Source organism: Ictidomys tridecemlineatus, chromosome 14 (assembly GCF_052094955.1).
Source record: "Ictidomys tridecemlineatus isolate mIctTri1 chromosome 14, mIctTri1.hap1, whole genome shotgun sequence".
Classification (NCBI taxonomy): domain Eukaryota; kingdom Metazoa; phylum Chordata; class Mammalia; order Rodentia; family Sciuridae; genus Ictidomys; species Ictidomys tridecemlineatus.
Genome location: NC_135490.1, coordinates 63,595,491 through 63,618,779, shown reverse-complemented (window position 1 = coordinate 63,618,779; position 23,289 = coordinate 63,595,491). Strand labels below are relative to the sequence as shown.

Here is a 23,289-nt window from a genome sequence, read left to right as displayed (position 1 = left end):
TATCATATCTCCTGTTCAACCAGCCTTTTTTTTTTTTTGTACTGGGAATTGAACTCAGGGGCACTTAACCACTGAACCACCCCCAGCCCTATTTTGTATTTTACTTAGAGACAGGGTCTCAATGAGTTGCTTAGCACCTCTCTTTTGCTGGGTCTAGATTTGAACTCATGATTCTTCTGTCTCAGCCACCAAGCTGCTGGGATTACAGGTGTGTTCCAGTGCGCCCAGCTCATCAGCCATTTTATTCCTTGTTTGTACAGAGTAGACTTTCAATGAACATTTATTAACTAAGAGACTAATGTATTAGAAACTAAATTACTATGTATTAGTAGTCTAGTTTTCAGTGCCTTACTTTACCAAAGTGGTTAGAAAATATTTAGGAATTTTGAATTTTCAATTCATTCTTGGTTTTCAACATGTATCTTTTAACTCACATACCTACTGAGGTATGTATGAGTGCTTCCTCCTGATTTGAATCTAAAATAAAATGGAAATAATGCTTAGTTAGTACTAAGAAAGCTCACCAACTTTGTGAATAAAAGTCAAGACTATTTTATAATCAGTATTTTGTCTTTTACAAGACTAGTTACCAATAAATAAAATGATGTCCAAAGATCACTTAAAACAAGATGCAAATAACATTTTTATTTGTGCATATATTCATCCACAAAGAGTACAAATTTCAAGTCTTGCAATGAGGAACACACCAAGAAACCAAAGGTATGCTTTTCCTCATATTTTGTTTTGTTTCCAGCAGAGCAGGAAATCTAACCCAGGGCCTGGAGGATTCTAACCAAGCACACCCCAGGCCCTTTTCCTTATCACTTCTAAATACATTCTATACATTTGATCCTGAATGTCTGATTCCCACCTTAATGTCCCAACTTTAACCTTTTATTCATTTTTAAAGAATTGATAACATTTTTAAAATTAAAACCTATACTGATTTCTGGACAATCTGGTAGAGTGGGTTGGCAAAGCCATTTCCCCTTTCCATTCCTCACATACACAAGTGTTGAGAAACCACACACACACATACATACAAATTTAATACATAACTGAGGTTAACAACAGAGCAAGACTTCACCTGTGTCAATAAAAATGATAAAACAGAGCTTACAGGTAACTACTAGCTAAGGTTGAGTGACTGCAGAAATATCTAATCCAGTTATAAATTTTAGGACTAGAGATTTGATAGCTCTGTTGAGAAGTTGAGGTCCCAGGTTTTGTAAGGTGGAGGAGCTGTTATTTAAACCCTTTAATTTCTACTGACAGCCAGGAAAGGCCATGTCACCCATGAAATAGAAATAATAAAAACTCTGACCAGTGGCCTTGGGAATGTAACAGGAAAATGTGCATACAATGGAAATTTTCCATACAATGGAAAAATGCATCAATAAGAGAAATGGGAATCTCTTTTTCCTTTTTTTTTCAAATTTGCTCCTTTTTATTGGTTCTTGTTTAGTTATATATGATAGCAGAATCCATTTTGATATAATTATGCAAGCATGGAATATATCTGATTCTAGTTAGAGTCCCACTCTTATAGATGTACATGGTGGTGGGATTCACTGTGTTGCTTTCATATAGGTGATTGGGAGAACCATGTCAGATTCATTCCACTGTCTTTCCTTTGCTTATCCCCCCTCCCTTCCCTCTATTCTCCATTGTCTAATCTATTCTTCTTATCCTCCCCTTTCCACCCCCTTATTGTGGGTTAGCTTCCATCTATCAGAAAAAAACCTTTTACCTTTGGTATTTTGGTACCAGCTTACATCACTTAACATATAGTCTCTGGATCCTTCCATTTGCTGGCAAATATCACAAAGTCATTTTTCTTTATGGATAAGTAATACTACACTGTGTATATATACCACAGTGAGAAATGGGAATCTCAAACCTCCAAAAAGTACAATTTCGGGCCCCCAGATCAAAATCTTACACATTCTTAAACCCTGGCCATAGCAATTATTTTAAATATTTTTGCCTTAAGAAGAGCAAAAATAAAATAACCTACATCTATTTTTCTATAACACAACTATATAATTTCATACTACTATATGATTTATATACCACTTGGAGTTAATAACCCCAGAGAAAAACAATGAATTCATATACTAGGAGCTACAAATGCATATGTAATCTCCATAGAGATCTTTGTAGGAACAGAATTCTTAACTCTAGCACAGTGTAGAGATGGAAGATTTGGAAAAATAAAAGTGATCTGAGAAAATCTTTATGAGACAGAGATTTTAAATAACCTGTTAAAGTGAACTTACAAACCATAAAGGCATACACTTCCATCTATGGCCAAGATGAAGAAAAAGACTATATTTACCCTCCTCCCTGATACAACTGAAAATCCATACAAAACATAGGAAAGAAGGGTTTTCAGACATTAGATATGATACAATGCAGTATGGTGAACTTTGAGGGAAGAAAAGAAAATGAGCCCTACTAATGACCCTACTGCTGGGCAATATCCATGTCATAGTGCAGTTCAAGGGACATTCCCAGGCAAGTTCCCACCAGTCTCACTAGGTTAAAGTGACAGAATGCTGAGTGTATGAAGGCCAAGAAAGCTGAAGACCACAGGGAAAGAATATTAGAGTAGAAAGGGGATGGAGGGGCACTGAGATCTGTGTGTCATACAAATCAGTGCAAGCAAATGAAGAAATTACCTGAGCCAGAGTAAAAACATTTATCCAAAATAAGGGAAATAATCTTCTGTGCTCATATGGATACAGGAAGAGTTGTTTTCCCACTAACTGAACTGAACTATAATTCATACATACACATTGAGTTGTAGAATTACTCAGAAGGCAATTACTTCTTAGTTACCATATCAAAATCATGATCTTTAAGACAAGAAAATGATACATTATATTTCATCATCAAAATTTAAAACTATTACTCTTTGACATCTTGTTAAAAGAATTAAAGACAGGCCTTAAATAGGGAGAGTGTATTTATAGATAATACATATGATGAAGGACTTATAGCCCAAAGTTATAACAAATATTCAAAATGTAACATATCACCTATTTCAAAAATTATCAAAAGATATGAACAAATCATAATATAAAAGACAAATGGCCCAATTAAAAAATTGGCAAAGAACTTAAATAGACAATGCTCCAAAGAATATAAATTGCAAATAACTGCATAAAGTCATTGCCAACAACATTAGTCATTAGACATGTAAATTAAAATTATATTCAGATACAACCATATGCTATTAAAATTGCTAAAACCAGTAAAATATCAGACCATACCATTTGCTGAAAGGTTATGAAGAACTAGAACTCTCACACTCTAGTGGTTGGAATGCAAGAAGGTACAACTGCTTTGGAAAATATTTTGGCTCTTTCTTTTTTTTCGTCTTTGTGGCTTTTTATTTATTGTTTTACTTTTATTGATTTTATTTTTTTAAATACATGAGAGTGGAATGCATTACAATTCCTATTACACATTTTTCATAACCTTGTATATAGAGTATGTTCATGCCAATTCATGCCTTTATACATGTACTTTTTTTTTGCAATCCAATTCTTATTACACAAATATACCACAATTTTTCATATCTCTGGTTTATACATAAAGTATGTTGACACCCAATTCAATTTTTCATAGATGTACTTTGGATAATGATGTCCATCACATTCCACTGCCCTTGCTAATCCTCTGCTCCCTCCCTTTCCCTCTTACCCCTCTTCCCTAACTAGAATTTATCTAATCCTCCCATGCTCCCTCTCCCTACCCCACTTTGAGTCAGTCTCCTTATATCAGAGAAAACATTCAACTTTTGTTTTTTGGGGATTGGATAACTTCACTTAGCATTACTTTCTCCAGTGCCATCCATTTACCTTCAAACACCATGATTTTATTCTCTTTTAATGCTGAGTTAAATTCCATTGTGTATAAATGCCACATATTTTTTATCCTCCATCCATTGAAGGACATCTAGGTTGGCTCCACAGTTTAGCTATTTGAATTGTGCTGCTATAAAGATTGATGTGGCTGTGTCCCTGGAGTATGCTGTTTTTAAGTCCTTAGGATATAGTCTGAGGAGAGGGATAGCTGGGTCAAATGGTGTTCCATTCCCAGATTTCCAAGGAATCTTCATACTGCTTCCCATATTGGCTGTACCAATTTGCAGTCCCACCAGCAATGTATGAGTGTACCTTTTTCCCCACATCCTCTCCAACACTTATTGTTGTTTTTCTTCATAATAGCTGCCATTCTGACTGGAGTGAGATGATATCTCAGAGTAGTCTTAATTTGCAATTCTCTGATTGCTACAGATGATAAGCATTTTTTCATATATTTGTTGATTGATTGTATATCCTCTTCTGAGAAGTGTCTGTTCAGGTCCTTAGCCCATTTGTTGATTGGGTTATTTGATTTTTCAGTGCTTAGCTTTTTGAGTTCTTTATATACCCTAGAGATTAGTGCTCTATCTGATATGTGAGGGGTAAAAATTTGTTCCCAGGATATGGGCTCCCTGTTCAACTCACAGATTGTTTCTTTTGCTGAGAAGAAACTTTTTAGTTTGAGTCCATTCCATTTATTGATTCTTGGTTTTAATTCTTGCACTACAGGAATCTTATTAAGGAAGTAGGGGCCTAATCCCACATGATGAAGATTAGGGCCTACTTTTTCTTTTATTAGAAGCAGAGTCTCTGTTTTAATTTCTAGGTCCTTGATCCATTTTGAGTTGGGTTTTGTGTATGGTGAGAGATAGGAGTTTAATTTCATTTTGTTGCATATGGATTTCCAGTTTTCCCAGCACCATTTGTTGAAGGTGCTATCTATTCTCCAGTGCATGCTTTTGACATCTTTATCTAATATAAGATAATTTCAATTTTGTGGGTTAGTCTCTGTGTCCTCTCTTTTGTTCCACTGGTATACCAGTCTGTTTTGGTGCCAATACCATGCTGTTTTTGTTACTATTGCTCTGTAGTATAGTTTAAGGTCTGGTACAGTGATGCCACATGCTTCACTCTTCCTGCTAAGAATTGATTTAGTTATTCTGGGTCTCTTATTTTTCCAGATGAATTCATGATTACTTTTTCTAATTCTATGAGGAATGCCATTGGGGTTTTGATTGGAATTTCATTAAATCTGTATAATGCTTCTGGTAGTATAGTCATTTTGATAATATTAATTCTGCCTATCCAAGAGCAAGGTAGATCTTTCCAACTTCTAAAGTCTTCTTTGATTTCTCTCTTTAGGGTTCTGTAGTTTTCATTGTATAGATCTTTCACCTCTTTTGTTAAGTTGATTCCCAAATATCTTTTTTTTTTTGAGGTTATTGTGAATATGGTAGTTTTCCTCATTTCCTTCTCAGAGGCTTTGTCATTGATATACAGAAATGCGTTTGATTTACAGGTGTTGATTTTATATTCTGCTACTTTGCTGGATTCATTTACTAGTCCTAGAAGTTTTCTGGTGGAGTTTTTTGGGTATTCTAGGTATAGAATCACATTGTCAGAAAATAGTGCTAATTTAAGTTCTTCTTTTCCTATATGTATCCCTTTAATTTCTTTCATCTGTCTAATTGCTCTGGCCAGTGTTTCAAGAACTACCTTGAATAGAAGTGGTGACAGCATCCCTGTCTTGTTCCAGTTTTTAGAGGCAATGCCTTCAATTTTTCTCCATTTAGAATGATGTTGTTGGCTCTTTCTTTAGAAGTTAAACATACACCTTCCATATTACCCAGCCATTCTATTCCTGGGTATCAACCAACAGAGAGAAAGTGCATGTCCAAGTACAGACTGATACCTGAATGTTCTATGTGGCTTCTTTTTTTCAACTAAAACTATAAATAACTGAAATATCCATTAAGGATAGTTCTTGACATCATAATGGCCATATATTAGAAGCCCACAGTTATATCATACTTATTGCAAAGCTTTCAGAATTTTCTCTATGATCAAGAAGCAAACAAGAATAATTGTTGTCTTCACTGCTATTCAAAATTGTACTAGAAAGTCTACCCTAATGAATTAGCAAAACAAAAAAAGAAAGAGCATCCAAATTGCAAAGAAACAAGGAAAATTGTCTGTTTGTAAATGACATAATCTTACATACAAAAGTTCCTAAAACTCCACTCCAAAACTGTTAGAAATAATAAAAAAATTAAAGTTGGATATAAAATCAACATACAAAAATCAGTTTTATTTCTATATGAAATGAACTCTCTGAAAAAGAAATTTAAGAAAACAATTCCATTTACAATATCAATAAAAGTTAAACAATTGATGAAAAAAAATTCAAGACAAATAAACTGGAAGGTAGTCTGTATTCATGGATTAGAATAACCAATATGGTTAAAATGACCACACTACCAAAAGCTATCTGACATTTGACTTCACAATAATTTGTTGGATATGACACCAAAAGTCTGGGCAATAAGGCAAAAATAAAGTGGAACTTTAAAAAAATCTGCACACAAAACAATCAACAAATTAAAATGTAATATATGGAAAGGGTTCAAATATTGGAAGAGGGGCTGATTCCAAAAAATATAAGGAACAAAGTATTTAAATAGACTCTTCTTCCCTAAAGAAGATATACAAATGGCCAACAGATATATTAAAAGGTGCTTAATAACAGTAAAAATTTTGGAAATGAAAATCAAAGCTTAATGAGTTACCACCTCACATCTTTTAGGATGACTACTAAGAGAAAGAGAGGAGAGAGAAAAAAAATCAGAAAGAGAACACGACTGTTGGCAAGAACATAGAGAAAATGGAACATGTGGGCTATTGGTGAGAATGTAAATTGGTGCAGCTGCTATGGAAAACCACAGGTTGATCAGAAGATTAAACATAAGACTACCATGTGCTCCTGTAATCTCACTTCTGTGTATACATCCGAAGGAAATGATGGCCTCAAAGAGATACATATACTCTCATGGTTACTGTAATATATTCACAACCAAGATGCCCTGTTTAGTTACTCATCCAGTTAATGCTAAACACATCAGCTGTGCATTTGAAACACATCTGAACTTGGGGCACCCTCTAGTGATGAAACAGCAACAATAGCAGAATCACAGCAACTGTGGATTCAGGGTGCCATCTAGTGATGAATAGTAGAGGCATCTGCAAATTCAGAAAATAAATTTTGGGGGAAATGAGGCACAAAGCCACATTACAAAAAACTGGAATAAATATCTAATGATTTAATGGACAAATGACAACACATACAAAAAAAAGGGTTATTATTTTAAGGAAACTCAAGGATCTTAATACAATTAAATACTCTAACAGAGAAACCTTAACAAGAGATGGAAGCAATTTTAAAAATCAAACAGAAAGCTAAAAACATAAACTAAGCAAAATTTAAAATAGGATAGAAGCATGATATCAGAGTAGATCAAACAGAAGGAAGAATTAGGGTGCTCAAAAAACATTCTTTTTGAAAAATACTTAGTAGGAAAAGAAGAAAAGAAAGAAGATGAATAAGGAAACCTACAGAAACTTTGGGAAATCATTAAGAGCAAATGTTTAACTATTTGGCATTCCAGAGGTACTTGAGAATGTTGAAGGAATAATAAAAGAATACTTGAAGAAATAATAAGAAAAAACTCACACACAGAAGAAATTATATATCAAGATACAGGAAAGTCAAAAGTCACCCATTTGGTTCTCAACCAAACCTACCCCAAGGCACACTATAATCAATCTTTCAAAGGTTAAAGATGGAGGAAACATTCCAAAGGCAGCAAGACAGAGAACACAACACATAAAGGTGTCCCAGTTCACCTGCTAGCAGACTTAGCAGAAAGGTCACAAGCCAGCAGAAAGAATGGAATGAGATTTCACAGAACCAGAGGGTTAAAACTGTACCCATCAAAGCTATCCTTTAGAAATGAAGAAGATGTAAAGACATCCCCAGACAGACCTTAGAAAATGTTTCTCCATTAAACCTGTCCATTAAAAAAATGCTAAGAGAAGCTCTTCAAATTTTAAGAAAAAGATGTTAATGAGTAAGAAGGATACACATATAAAATACACTGGTAAGAGTAACCACACAGACAAATTCAGAATGCTGTGAAATTATAAATGTAAGATATAAACTATTTATACCTTTGGAATGAAAACTATGAAAAATTTAAAATTAATAACTACATTAATATGTTAAGAGATAGGCAAAATCAAAATTTATAAACTGGGACATCAGAAATTCCAAATATGTGGAGGAATGAAATAGAAGCATACAACTTTATTAGTTTATTTTCTTTCTTTTTGTGTTTCTTAATTTTATGATCATGTTATGTGGCTACTTTTAATTTTTAAAAACAATTATGGTGTATAGTATACTTGAAACTTACTGAGAGTTGATCTTGAGTGTTCCCCCCATAAACACAGAAAAAGGAATAAATAGATGAGGTAATGGATGTGTAATTATCTTGATTGTAGTAATAATTTTACAATGCAAATGTATATCCAATCATAATATCATACTCTTAAATACAAATAATTTTATTGTCAATCATATTTCAATAAAGCCAGGTGGAGAAAAGAAACTGAACCTAGAACTTAAAAAGTAGGATTTCAAAAAGGAATGGTGATAATTGTGGTGTTGATGAACGAATCATATGATAAAATTTCATAACACTCTGTAGACACAAATGAATGCATGTGAATAACAGTCAATAAGGTATTTAGTTTTATTAATAGTATTGTACCAATACCAATTTTCTGGCTGTGAAATGGCAATATGTTAATATAAGATATTGTCATTGGAAAAAAATAGATGAAGGATACATGAAAAATGTACATTTTTAAGAAACACTTGTGATGCTCCTGTAGAACATTTGGATTGATTGGGTTATGAGAGTCTTAACTCAATCAGTGGATTAATCTCCTGATGGGATTAACTGGGTTGGAGTTAAGGGCAGAGCAATGACATTGGCAAGTTATTTAACTATACTCCCAAATCTCTGCATCTTTAAAAAGAAAAATTCACAAACACCTCACACAACTAAATGAGATATTGACTCAAAATCCTAATAAAACGCAAATTGTTGTTGCTGCTCATATTACCTTACATATTATTAGATTCAAATGCTACTAAAGGTTAGCTTCAGAACACAAATTCAACTTACTCACTACTTAGGAATTCCTCTTCTGTGGAAAACCACTTTTTCACTCTCTTCCACACCACAACTATTATGCTTAAGATGATGAGAATAGGTGAACCAATGTAGACACCTAGAAGCCAGTTCTTCATAGTATTCCCAGAATCTTTCTCCGGGACTGAACCTAAAAACAAAAGTACATTAAAAATTAGGCTATCCAATTTTACTTTCAGGTTGCAACAAATTTATTAAAATATTCTAAATTTTTGTTACTCAAGGAGCATGAAAAAACAATTATATAATCATAATATTTAAAGATATACATATATATACATAGTATCTTACAAATATATACGTAATACTAATATATATATATATATATATATATATATTATATAAAATCTTTTTTTCTAAAAATGTAAACTAAACTCCCAAAAGGTTCCAGAGTTTTCAACATGGTACAGAAGCTACAACAAAATCTAATTGTGGGTCAAAGGATGCAATAATAAATGAGATGGTGTAATAACAAAGTTATCCAAATTTGCATCGTTTCAATATTTTCTAATGACAGGATTATCAAAAGATCTCACTGTATTTGTATATATTCAGTTTTTATTTAGTAGATCGTTGGCTTTTGATCTTAGGGCTGTAATTTTATATGTAAAGTCATTGTGGTGCTAATAAAGGGTGCTAGCATAAAAATTAGGAGACTTCAATTCATAACCCTAATTCTGACACTTGTAAGCATTGAGCATAGTCTCAGCACCATGTGAGGGATTTCTTTGCTCGCTATACACCCCCAGTGCCTAAATCGACATCTGGTATATATTAAGAGTTTGATAAGTATTTGCTAACTCAGTGGATGCATGAATGACAGGAAGTAAAAGAAAGAATAAACTGAAATTTGTGCTGGTGTCCCTTCTGTAAACTCTTAAGCTGCCATTTACAGATTGTTCTCATTTAAACTACAAACTCCTTTGGAATAAAATTTTGTCTTCTATTTCATTTCTTCTATAACATAAACATAGTAATAGTACCAGATATAGTAAACACTATTTGTTTACAGTTGAAATCTCAATCATACAGAGGCCAGCTGAAAAATATTCTAAAAGAGAAAGTCAATGGTAAAAAAGGAAAAAGTTTCAAAGATATTCAGATTCAATTATGATATTTTAATATTATAAAAAAGAGAAAGAATAAGAAGGCATATTTGGATCACATTCTTTGAGAAAACTCAGATTGCCTTAAAAATGTTAGTATCGCTTCAAGTGATAAAAATCTAATGTTAGTTTAGTGAGGATAAGAAATTTGAAAATTTTTATTAAATAACTTATCTAAAGAGACTAGTACTTGCCTGATTTTACAGTCACAAAAGCACTTCTGGCACTTGTTTGGCAATCTGGAGGCAGGTAACCATCAGAACAGTTGCAAACACCTTGGGAATTGCACACCTAGGATCATTATTTAAAATTTGGATGTTTTTTAAAAAATATTTTTGCATTGAAAGTGAAATTATGAGATAGATCATCATGTTTAGTTTTGCATCTTTACCGAACATAATTTGATTTCTACAGTGATTTATTTACAGAGATAATTGTACAAAATAAATGTTTGGTTTCTTAAAGACTCAAACATATACACCAAAGAAGAAGAAGAAGAGGAGGAAAGAGGAAGAGGAGCAAGAGGAGGAAGAGCAGGAGGAGAAGGAGAATAAAAAAAACAAAAAAGAACTATAAAGTGACTAAGAACATACAGCACCTTCAAATATTTATCTGCAAATATAGTGTGCAATTTCAAAAACACATACTACTTAAATTCTAATTGCAATGCTACCTTTACAGTGATATACTTGAGAAAGCTAAAATCAGCTCCAACCTGATTGTATGCCTCAATTCCCATTTCCACATTCAGTGATTTATGTTGATAGTTTGAGGTATTTGCCTCTACATAAAGTACTTTACTGTTCCCCAGACTGGATGCTAAATATTTACTGGCTTAAAACTACCCTTAACCAGGACAGGATTTTGTTTTATCTGCATTTGTTTGATTTTTAATTAAAAGCATTTTGTAATCTGAGCCTCTAGATGCTTAGATATAGTATAACTTTAGGAAGGGATTTTTTTTCTGTAACTGAGAAATGTAATTAAATGTATTTAATTAATTAATTAATGTAATGTAATGTAATTAAATGTAATTAACTGTAATTAATGTAATTAATTAATAAGTGCAATTAATTAATTAATTACCATAGCAAACACATTTATTGTGATTACTGTGAGTCTCTATTCTGAACACTTTATATGGATTTACTCATTAAATACTTATAACAGCCCTGATAGCAGAGAGAAATAGAAAAGAGTCAGGGACAGATACAGTGCCAATGCCAAGTCCCAATGCCAAGTCCCCAGTGACCTACTTCCTTCAGCTATGCTCCACCTGCTTATCATTTTCACTACCTTCCACTAAGTGCAATCCAATTATTAATCCATCAAAAGAATTAGTGCACTTAGGAAGTCAGAGCCCTCATGACTCCATCTTTCACCTCTGAACTTTGCTACATTTCCTAATACATGAGTTTCTGGGGACACATTTCAGATCTAAAAGCATAAAAGAACTATTATCATTCCCACTTTACAAATGAAGAAACTGAGACATATATATTTAGCTTTCCAAAAGTCAAACTGCTACTAATGGAGAGAGCCAGCATTTAAACTAAGAAAGTCTTGAGCATTATACTATGCTACCTCTCAAAATAATATAAAACATCTCTCAATTTGGGGTGTCTTACATTGAAGCTAAATATTACAGCTAAGAACATGAATCTTTTCCCCTGAAACTCTTTACAAAACTGATGTTCCTCTAATGTCAGTTTGTTCCAGTATTGCATCATCACTCATGTCACTTAGTTAACCTTAAAAAGCTCATGTTTTGGAAGATTCAGAGGTGGGGCTTTGGGGCAATAATAATAAAATGTCATCAGGAGATTAATCCATTTGACAGATTTATCATTTGAATAAACTATTGTGTGGTAACTATAGGCTGATGGGGCATGGCTGTCTACAATTTCCACACAAGAGTTTCTTCAAATTATGAGGTTATTTTGCCCTTGGGTTATACCTTCATGCATGAACTTTCTCTGTCTTTCTCTGACTCTCTCATGCACACACATTCAATCCTGTCGCCCCGCCCCTTTTCTCCCTCTTTGCTTTCTGGCTGTCATAAGTTGAGCAGCTTTTCTCCTCCACCACCCTTCCATCAAGATGTTCTGCCTTAGGTCAGGTCCAGAAGAATGGAGTTGGCTGATCTTGGACTGAATCTTTGAAGTTATGAAGCCCAACTTTTCCTTCTCTAAGTTGTTGTTGTCAGGTACTTGGGTCACAGCAATGAAAAGCTGACTGACACATAAGGAAATAATTTAAGATTATGGAAATATATCACTCCTTATAAAATTTCCACTCACTAGTTTTAGAATCCACTGATAATTCTTTAACCCCCTCATTCTTTCTATATTGCTTATAATGTAAGGAAAATTTTTCCTTCCTTCCCATTCATTTATGCAGTTATTGTCATTAACAATAATCAATAATAGTAAATGATATTACTGTAAATACCATGTAATACATTTATTTATTAAATTTTTACTTATTTATTAAAACAATATCATATTTATTTTACTTTATTCAATGACCAAAAACCTATTAATATATTTATAACAATGCCCAAATTGCCTCATATTTTGTCAATGGAAGCCCTTTTATAATTTTTTTCTTTTTACATATAACAATTATATATATTCATAGAGTAGAAGTGATATTTCAATAATGCTTATAGTATTTACAGATTGAATAGAGAAAATTAGAATTTCCATATCCTTATTACTTCATTATGCTTGGAGACTTCAAGTTCCTTTCTTCTAGTTCTTCATAAAACATATAATATGTGATTGTGGATTATATTCACCCTACAGTGCTTTGGAACACTAAAATTTATAACCTATGCAATTTTGATTTTGTTCCCATTATCCGATTCTCCCTACCCCACTCCCTTCCCCTGCTCTCTTCTCCCTTCCCCCTACTCCGCTCAGTCTCTATTAATCCACATTCTACATTCAGATCAACTTTTTGAAAGATCTACATGAGAGAGAACATGGGTTATATGTCTTTTAGTGCCTACCTTATTTCTCTCAGCATATCCTAAAGTTCCATCCATTTTGCTGCAAAGTACAGAATTTCATTCTTTGTATGGCTAAATAATACTCCATTGTGTGTATATACCACACTTTCTTTATTCATCTAATCCTGGGCATTTAGGTTGATTCTAAAGCTAAATCCTTGTCCCAGGGAGGCAGAGTGGTGGCCCCAGGTGGTCTGGAATGTGAGCCTCAGCCATGGTGAGCCCACCATGCCAAAAATTACATAGGTTATAAATAGACCTAAATGTAAGACCTACAATCATGAAACTACTAGAAGAAAACATAGGGTAAACATTTAATAACATCCATGTAGGTAAGGATTTTTTCACAAGCTCTAAAAGCACAGGCAAGGAAAGCCAAAAACCATCCAGTGAGATTATTTAAAACTAAGTAGCATTTTCAAAACAAAGGTAGTAATAAATGGAGTGAAAAAATGAAGAAAATATTTGTTAACTACTCATCTGACAAAGGATTGATATTCAGAATATATAGGAAACTAAAAAAATTCAACTACAAAATATAAAAACAACTTAACTTTTAAATGGTTGCATGATCTTAATATATACTTCTCAAGAGAAGGAATACAAATAACTAACTAATATATAAGAAAATGCTCAATATCATTAATTATCTTAGAAATGCAAATTGGAACCATAATATCTCATCCCAAGCAGAATGGTTATTATTGAAAAAACACACACGCTCGCACATATTGGCAACAATGTAGAAAAAAAGGAACTCTTGTATGTTTTTGATAAGATTGTAAATTAGTGCAGCAGTTATGGAGAAGAGAATGGAGGCAAAAACAACAACAAAAACAAAACAAAAATAGCAGTCTTACATTTAGGTCTATGATCCATTTTGAGTTTACTTTCATATGGGGTGAGAGACAGGGACCAAGTTTCAAACTTCTGCTTTATGTATATCCAGTTCTCCCACCACCATTGATTGAAGAGGTTGTCTTTTCTTCAGTGTATTTCTTGACACCTTTGTCAAGAATCAGTTGACTATAACTGCATGGGGTTGCCTCATGCAATTCTATTTAGTTGCAATGGTCTCTGTGAATATTGTTATCCCAGTACCCTTTTGTTTTGGATTACTAAAGCGCTGTAGTATATCTGGAATACAGGCATCAGAATGCCCTGCAGCTTTGCTCCTTTTGCTCAAGATTGCTTTTGCTATTTGGGATCTTTTGGGCTTCCATATGAATTTTATGATTTGTTATTGGTATTTTGTATAAATTGCTTTGAATAATATGGACATTTTAACAATATTAATTCTTCCATGGAAGGTCTTTTCATTTGTGTTTATTTGTGTGTGTCTTCTTCAATTTCTTTCATGAGTATTTTATAAATTTCAGTGTAGAGGTCTTTCACTTCCTTAATTAAATTTATCCCCAGGTATTTTATTTTTGGTAGCCATTGTAAATGGAATTTTTTCATAATTTCTTTCTCAGCAAGTTTATTATTGGTATATAAAAATACTACTGATTTTTTTATATTAATACTGTATCCTGAAACTTAAAAAATTCATTTATCAATGCTGGTAGTCTTTTGGTAAAATATCCAGTTTTTCTATATGGAGAATCATATCATTTGAAAACAAGGATAATTTGACTTTCTCCTTTCCTAACTTTTAAGTATTTTTTATGTATCATGTATTTTTCTCCTGACTAATTTCTCTGCATAAGACTTTCAGTACTGTGATGAATAAGAATAGTAAAACTGAACAGCTTTGTCTTGTTCCATATCTTAGGAAATATAAGAAAGAAATATCTAAGAATTAATATTAATAAAAATTAATTTTTCTCCTCTTTGAAAAAATGCTGTCAGTGAAACAAGAAGATAAGCCACTAATGGGGATAAAACATGTACAAAGGACATATTCAGATACAGGACAGGACTAGTATTCAAAATAAACAAAAGACATTTAACACTCTATAAAAATAAACTAAACAGCCTGATTTTAAAATGGGCAAAAGACTGTACCAGATACCTCACAAAAAAAGATATCCAGAGGGCAAATAATTATATGAAAAGATGATCTACACCACATGCCATCAGTGAAATGTAAATTCAAATAGTAATAGGGTATCACTGCACACCACTAGAATGACCAATTATAAAACACTGACATCAAATACTGGCTAGGTTGTGGGGCAACATGAAATTATGCAGCTGTGTTGGAAGACCTTTTGAGAGCTTCCTCCAATATCAGGCATCTTCCCACCATAGGATTCTCTGGTTGCAATCCTTTATACAAAGGAGTTGAAAATGTATATTCTTCATGCAAAAACTAAGAATGGTTATAACAGCTTTATTCATAATTGCTAAAACTTAGAAGCAACCAGAATGTTTTTCAGCAGGTAAATGAATAAATAATTGCAGTATATCAAGACAAAGTAACATTATTTCACATTAAATAACATTATTTCACATTAAAAAGAAATGAGCTATCAAGGCATGAAAATATATAGAGGAATCTTAAATGCATATTACTAAATAAGTCAATCTAAAAAGTCTACATAATGTATGACTCCAGGAATATGATATTATGGAAAAGCTATGGAGAAAAAAATTCCCTGGGTTCCAGGAGCTAAGTGGGAGGGAAGGATTAAGAGAAAACTCAGAGGACTTCTAAGGTAGTAAAAATACTCTGTATGATATAATGGTAGAGACAAGTGTCATTATGCACTTGTCAAAACCCATAAAACATACAAAATAAAAAGTGAACCCTAATATACTATGGACTTTGGGTGATGATGGTGTATCCCTGTAGGTTCAACCATTATAAGACTGTATAACTCTGATGAGACATGCTGAAAATGAAGAGAGTTAGGCATGTTTGAGGGAGGAACTATATGGGAACTACCTATATCTTAATCCAATTTTGCTGTGAACCTGAAACTACTCTTAAAATTAATTCATTTTTTAAGTTACTAAAAAAAAAAGAAAAGAAAAAAGTGGAGAATGCATATCAAATTCATATCACTAAGTGAAAGAATCAATCTGAAAAGCATACATAATTTATGATTCCAATAACTTGATACTCAAAAAAAATAACAGAGAGAGTAAAAAGATCGGTGGTTGTCTGGGGTTAGAGGAAAGAGAAGATTGAATATTTGGAGCTCAGAAGCTTTTAGAGGAGTAAAAGTACTCTGATCATACGAGTGGACACATGTAATTATATATTAATCAAAAATTCAAAGATAATATAATACTGAGAGTCAACTCTAATGTAACCTATGAACTATTGGTAATAATGTATCAGTGTACATAATCAATTGTACAAATGTTACACAGTGGTTTGTGATGTTGAAATTGTGATAGGTTGTATTCAAATGGAGTCAAGAAGGTCTATGCAAAAAATCTCTGCACTTTCTACTAAATTTTGCTATGAAACTAAAGCTCTACAAAAGCAAGCATATTTTTTAAAGGAAATAAAATCAAATTTCCCATGACCACTTATATTCACAAGACACAGGAATTATCTTCCTTTTGTGAACAAGTTTGTGTATTTACTGAAATATTTAACATCTTTTGAAAAGTACACAACTATAATAATATACTTTTTAGGTCATCAGCAATTCAATTCAAATCAAAGTGTTTTCTAACACTAATTATAGCTGCTGGGTTTACTCAATTTAGTTCCAAAATGAATCTAGATACACAAGGGGCTGGCACATAGTCAGAACCTGATAAACATAAATTAATGAGTGCCATTGAAAAGCTTCCAAGAGAGATATGATTCAAGTAAACATGAGCTTACTTATTACTTACTCCATGTCCAGAACACCGTTGTGTACAAGTCTTTGCACTTTCCTTAATCATTCTTGATTCCACGCATACACGGTTTACACAAATCTAAAAAAAAAAAAAAAACACATACAAAGAGATTTCCAATTCTGAGGGAGGGGCCCAGCCATCATAGCATTAAAATTAATTACATAAGAAAATCTGAATTTTGCTATAAATTTCCCCCTAAACACTACTTTTGCAGCATTCCTCAAATTTTGATAAGTTGTATTTTCATTTTCATTTAGTATTAAGTATTTTAATTATTTTAAAATTTCTCTCGAGAATTCTTCTTTGATCTACGTAATACTTAGAACTGCACTGATTAATCACCAAGTATTTGAAGTATTTGAGGATTTTCCAGGTAACTTCAAAGCAGTCTATGGATTTGCGATGATAATGATGAGACAATAGAGGCTTATCAAGTGTAAAAAATATATTGCTCTAGTGTGGTAGTGGGTAGAGAGGAAAGGGTACAAAAAGAATATGGGAACACTCTCTGCCTCCACTACATTTTGCTGTGAATCTAACCTGCACTAAAATGTAAAACGGATTATTTTAAAGAAATAATTTTTTTAATGATTCAAGGCAGAGCTGGAGTTGTAGCTTAGTGGTAGAGCACTTGCCTAGCCCATGTGAGGCACTGGGTTGGATCCTCAGCACCACATAAAAATAAATAAATAAAATAAAGGTATTGTGTCCACTTATAACTAAAAATATACATATATATTTTAAAAATGGTTCAACGCAAAAATAGGGGATTTTAATTAAACAAAATTGGTCATAACAAAATTACCATAATCAGAGAAAACATATCTCATTAAAATTCCATGAAATCTAACAAAACTCTTCGTGAGTACACAAATTTAAAAAAAAACCTTGTACTTATTACATGTATCAAAATTTTTCATGGAAAGAAAATAAATTTATTATAACTATGGCATGTGTACAGTTTTCATAATATATGAACTATTATTAGAAAATCCTAAATATTTAATAACATAATAGATATTTTAACTAAAATATATTACTCTCATGGAATGTAATAAAAATCCATAGTTAATTATTTTAGAATATAATAACCAGAGGAATAAAGATATATTCTTAATTAATTGTAGAAATCTCAACTTCACTAAGTTGTAGTTTTCTTACCTAAACATAATACTTTTTTCTTAAAAAACAAAAAAAAGAGCAAAGTTATTTTAGAAAACATAAGTAGTATTTAAGTTTGTTTCCAGAGTGAAAATGAGATAATACTTGTGAAAATTATTACCTTTTAAACATTAAATCACAGTACAACTCCCTACAAAGAAATACCTTCACAAAACCTCTTCCAAAGCCAGAAATTTGTTTTGAACATTTAATGTATTGAGACTTCCCTCTGGTCCTTGGCAATGAAGGTATATATATATATATATATATATAACAACTCCTTTTTGTTTTTCTTCTCCAAATAATTAGTTTACTTAGCACTAATTAGCAAATGAAAACTTAAAACTCAATAAAATATTGATTAAAGTAATAAATAAGACTATGTAGTTTTAAAAACTATGTTAAATCATTTACCCTGTCAGTATCACAATGAGCGCCACTTTTGACTTCAAATGGGTCTTTTGCTGTATCACCAGTGTCCACAGATATACATACACTCTGTCGTACAAAAGCATAAATCACAGAAGCATTGTCTCGATGGTAAGGAGTGTGAAAAGGATAAGTACAAATTAATCTTCCACATATGAGATTCCTGCAAACATAGTAAAATGATATGCTTATTAGGCATTAGCCATTAATTAGAAATTCTTTGGATTGGCTTTCTTTAATCAAAAAAAAATGGCTATGGCAATGTGCTTAAAGAAAATCTAATGGGCTGGTATTAAAAAAAGTTAAAAAAGTATAAATCTATTGATCCAAATTTATCTATCAGTGGCCCTAATGGTAGTTAATTCACTGTGTCTAATGTGCATTTACTGTCAAACAATCAATTTACTGCAACATTTTCTATCCCTGTGTAGAAGGATAGAGTGGTGAGTAACTTTGTTACCTCTACGTTTAAGAACCTCTTATTCTGATATCAAATGTGATACAAATATCATTAAAACTTCTACAAATAAAACAAATGCATATAGAAATTTAATATAAGAATCATTCTCACTTAGCAGTTATGGAAAAATTCATAAGAAATATGCCATCTGGGATGAATAAGTTATTTCTAAACAAAAGTAACAGTATAAGCAAATCAAGGAAACATAAAACTAATGTTTACTAATTTACAAATTCTATGTCTGTAGGAGTATCTTTGCTACCTACTACAACTATGTGCAGTATCTGGCACATAGTATGCAACTAATAAATATTTTGTTAAAATAAACTCATGACCAAAACATCATAGAGCTAAATCTTCAGAATCAGGAGAAACTGAACTTAATTTAGCAGTCTTCATTTTGGGAAAGCAAACAAGTGAATGGGGATGCTATTTTTATGAAAAAAAAAGATGAGTAAGTCTGAAGAGGAAAGGTACAATGAGTATAATTAATTTTTATTTTATATTATATTTAGGAGCTTAGTGATCATCCACATATAATGTTTAAAAATTACATGAAATTTTAGCCTGTTGAACAAGAACGATATCAGGCCTGGAGATATGAGGTTGAGGAGAAATAAAAACAAAAAAGGAAACTTATAGAACATTAAATGTCATTAATATTTGTACAACATACCTCCATCCACAGAACTTAAATTTTCGGTTTTCAAGACCACAGTTCCCAAACCTATCTGTTTGACCTTGTATTTCTTCATAACATGCAAATGGAGCATTTTTTGAACCTATCAAGTGAGAAATATATTTGGTTTGAAACATATTTGTTTTTCACTTCCTCCATGTCCTCATATAGAATATATTTTCTTTGGGTTTTTCCTCCATTATTATCTAGTTCACAAGTTTTCCTATTGAGGTTTCAGGGAAAGAGAAAGGAGTACAGTGAAAAGCAATGTTTATGGTTACTACTCCTTTTGATTCATTTATTCATTTATATTACAAAACATTATACAGGGGAAGAAAGAGTTACCAAGAGTTTTTTTTGAGAAAAAGACAATAGAGAGATAATACCAAAAAAAAACTATACTTTTTCTGCATTATTAGTGAGAAGTAATAAAGAGTCAGGTTCATAACAAATAAATGAGGTTTATGCAATTAGAAATAACTTTACTGTATTTTCAAGTAGTCTAAACTGAAGATACCAAAATACCAGCCTATATATTAACCTATTTCCTTCATGATTTTGTTGGTTTTCTTATTCCTGCATTAAAAAAAATATCAGAGACCTAGCAGCTTAAAAAAATATCCATTTACTTTGCTTATTGTGGTACCAGGAAATGAATCCCAGGCCTTGTATATGTTAGGCAAGCAATTTACTACTGAGCTACATCCTCATCTCTAATACTCATTTATTTTATTTATTCTAATTAGTTATATATGACAGCAGAATGCATTTCAATTCATATTACATAAATAGAGTATAATTTTTCATGTCTCTGGTTGAACACAATGTGGAGTCACACCATTCACGTCTTCATACATGTAACTAGGATAATGATGTCCATCTCATTCCACCATCTTTCTTACTCCCATGCCTCCTCCCTTACCCTCCTTCTTCTTCTATATAAAGTTTGTCTATTCCTCCCATGATCCCCACATCCCCATTATGAATTACCATCCTCATATCAGAGAAGACATTCAGCATTTGGTTTTTTGGGGATTGGCTTACTTCACTTAGCATTATATTTTCCAACTCCATCCCTTACCTGCAAATGCCATGATTGTATTCTCTTTTAATTCTGAGTAATATTCCATTGAGTCTAATACCCACTTATTATCAGGCAGTTTCTGTGGATCAAAAATCCACAAAGTATAAGGTCTGTGCATGTTCTCATTAGATTGAAATCAAGGTATATGCTTGGAATCCAGTGTCATGTGAGCTTTAAGTTCCCTTATGAGCTTACTGGTTGTTGGTAGAATTCAGAATCCTGCAGTTGCAAGTCTAAGGCCCCTATTTTCTTACTAGTTGTCATTGATTGCTTCTGACTCTTTGAAACTCCTCTCACGTCCTAATCATTACTTCCTTCTAAATAAGCAGGAGTATCTCTCTGACATCTACCATCTATTAAGGAATCACATCATACATCCAGACCTATACAGTATAAAGTTAATTGATTACGGACATTAATTACACCTTCAAAATACTTTCACTTAGATTTCTATTTGTTCTGTGGCTTGGGATTCAAGCAGTGAGAATACTGCTGTTCAGCAAGGTGGGTAAAAAAGGGATTTCACTAAAATTCAATATTGGACAGAGTCTCAGAGACAAAGAAATATGGCTACAATCAACAAAGAACAAGTAGTACATTGGAGCCAAGTCAGTTATGGATGCGGCAGTAGCACTGATTCACCACAGAGGGGAGGGATAACACAGAAAGAAAAACACAATGGACAGATTGCTCATGAAAACAACCTATAGATCAGAAAAGCAGCCTGAACTTAGCTGGTCCAAAGATTGCACAATGAACTGGCATTTGAAAAGTGCTCTGTATTTCTCAACTGGCTAGTGGAGAGGTGAGGTGGAGCCATCTGGAGGAGGCCATGCTGCAGCTTGATGCTTTAGGAGCCCAAAAGATCATGGCAAACATTGATGAACTGTTTAAGCAAGTGCCTAACATGTGACCTAGGGTGTACCTAGTAGAATGTGAGTGAAACAGGCACAAAGAAGATTGTACCAAGGGTGATTAAAGTCAGAAACAATGAAGGGGAAACAAATCATAGCAACAACCAATGCCATCAATATATAGCATTAAAATAAATACCTGGTGCCTGCTATGACAGCTACAACACTAATTCTCATAAAATGAGAAATGATGGAGTCAGCAATTGCCAGGAGCAAATGATAATAATAATAATAATAATAACAACAACAACAACAACAACAACTGTAAATTAGATTGACTTACTCTCCTTCGAGTCTGGCATCTCACATGATCAACTGAAGACGGTCAGGAAACGGAAAAGGCTGTATTCATGGGCAACAGAATGTGTGGAAGATTGACTCCTCCGCCCCTTGAGTAAAATTCCTGGGAGACTCCTGAGATCAAGACTCTTAGCAGAGATCAGCATCTGCCTGGCACTAGGAAAGTGTTGATACCACCCAACAGATCCACTAAGGCCTGATTATACCTATCTAAAACCCAGATGACAGAATTTCCCTCATAGAAGTCTGAAACAGTCCCACCCCAGAAGTGCATCAATCTGTTCTGTGAAGACAAAACTCCAACTGACAGTACTTCTTATTCCATCCTACCTTTTACTGGTGACAAGGAAAGCTGAGAGCTATTTCAATCAGCTTCACTTTTAGACCACTCCAACTGGCAGCTCAGGGAGCAACACAAAAGAAGAAGGAGTCAACAATCCCCAGTCCTAGAAGACAAACTGTCCCCCTCTTCCAGCCCCTCCCCCTCTATCATTCTCTCTCTCTCTCTCTCTCTCTCTCTCTCTCTGTACATAGCCCAAGAAGAAATAGAAAGAAGGACAGTTGGGCATAGACAGTGACTTTCCATTCTCATCAACTGTTTTGAACATTTCAGTGAAGACGATTCTTCATGTTTCATTAAGAATCTTTTTACCATAGACCTGAACAGAGATCAGGAAATACAGGAAGGGGATTAAGGGAGAGAGAGGTGGGATGGAAATGGGGAAGAACAGTGTAATAAGTTTCACCAAACTTTCCTATATACACATATAAATATACCACAGTGACTCTCACCTTCATGTATATGGAAGGCACCAATTTTAAAATAATAATAAATAAATACAAGAAAAATCAATCAAGGAAGGGGAACAGAGAAGACAAAAGGGGGGGAAGGAGAAGTACTGGGGACTATACTAGAGTTAATTATATTCCATTCTTATATAATTATGTCACAATGAACCCCTAAGATTATGTATAACTAAAATGAGCTAAAAAGTAAAATAAAATGGAATAATTTTTCCCTTTTTTCTTTCATTTTTTTTCTTTCCCTTTCTCGTGTGTGTGTGTGTGTGTGTGTGTGTGTGTGTGTGTGTGTGTGTGTGTGTTCTTCCTGTGCTGTTTGGTTCTGGATATTTATATATTTACATACATTTCTATTTTCTCCTTCATAGCCTTTTTTTAAAATGACAGTTATTT

The 23,289-nt window shown here is 33.0% G+C and overlaps 1 protein-coding gene across 1 annotated transcript in view; it reads right to left on the bottom strand.

Moving 5' to 3' along the window:
• Nucleotides 1–23,289, bottom strand: part of LOC101959192 (disintegrin and metalloproteinase domain-containing protein 32) — a 131,322-nt gene that overhangs the window by 8,397 nt on the left and 99,636 nt on the right. Inside the window, exons 15-20 of the mRNA XM_078031249.1 lie at nt 19,795–19,900; nt 18,644–18,821; nt 17,063–17,146; nt 10,446–10,542; nt 9,119–9,275; nt 439–477 (exon numbers count right to left, since the gene is read on the bottom strand). Of these exons, the coding sequence (XP_077887375.1) occupies nt 439–477; nt 9,119–9,275; nt 10,446–10,542; nt 17,063–17,146; nt 18,644–18,821; nt 19,795–19,900 (661 nt within the window). The remainder of the gene's footprint in view (nt 1–438; nt 478–9,118; nt 9,276–10,445; nt 10,543–17,062; nt 17,147–18,643; nt 18,822–19,794; nt 19,901–23,289) is intronic.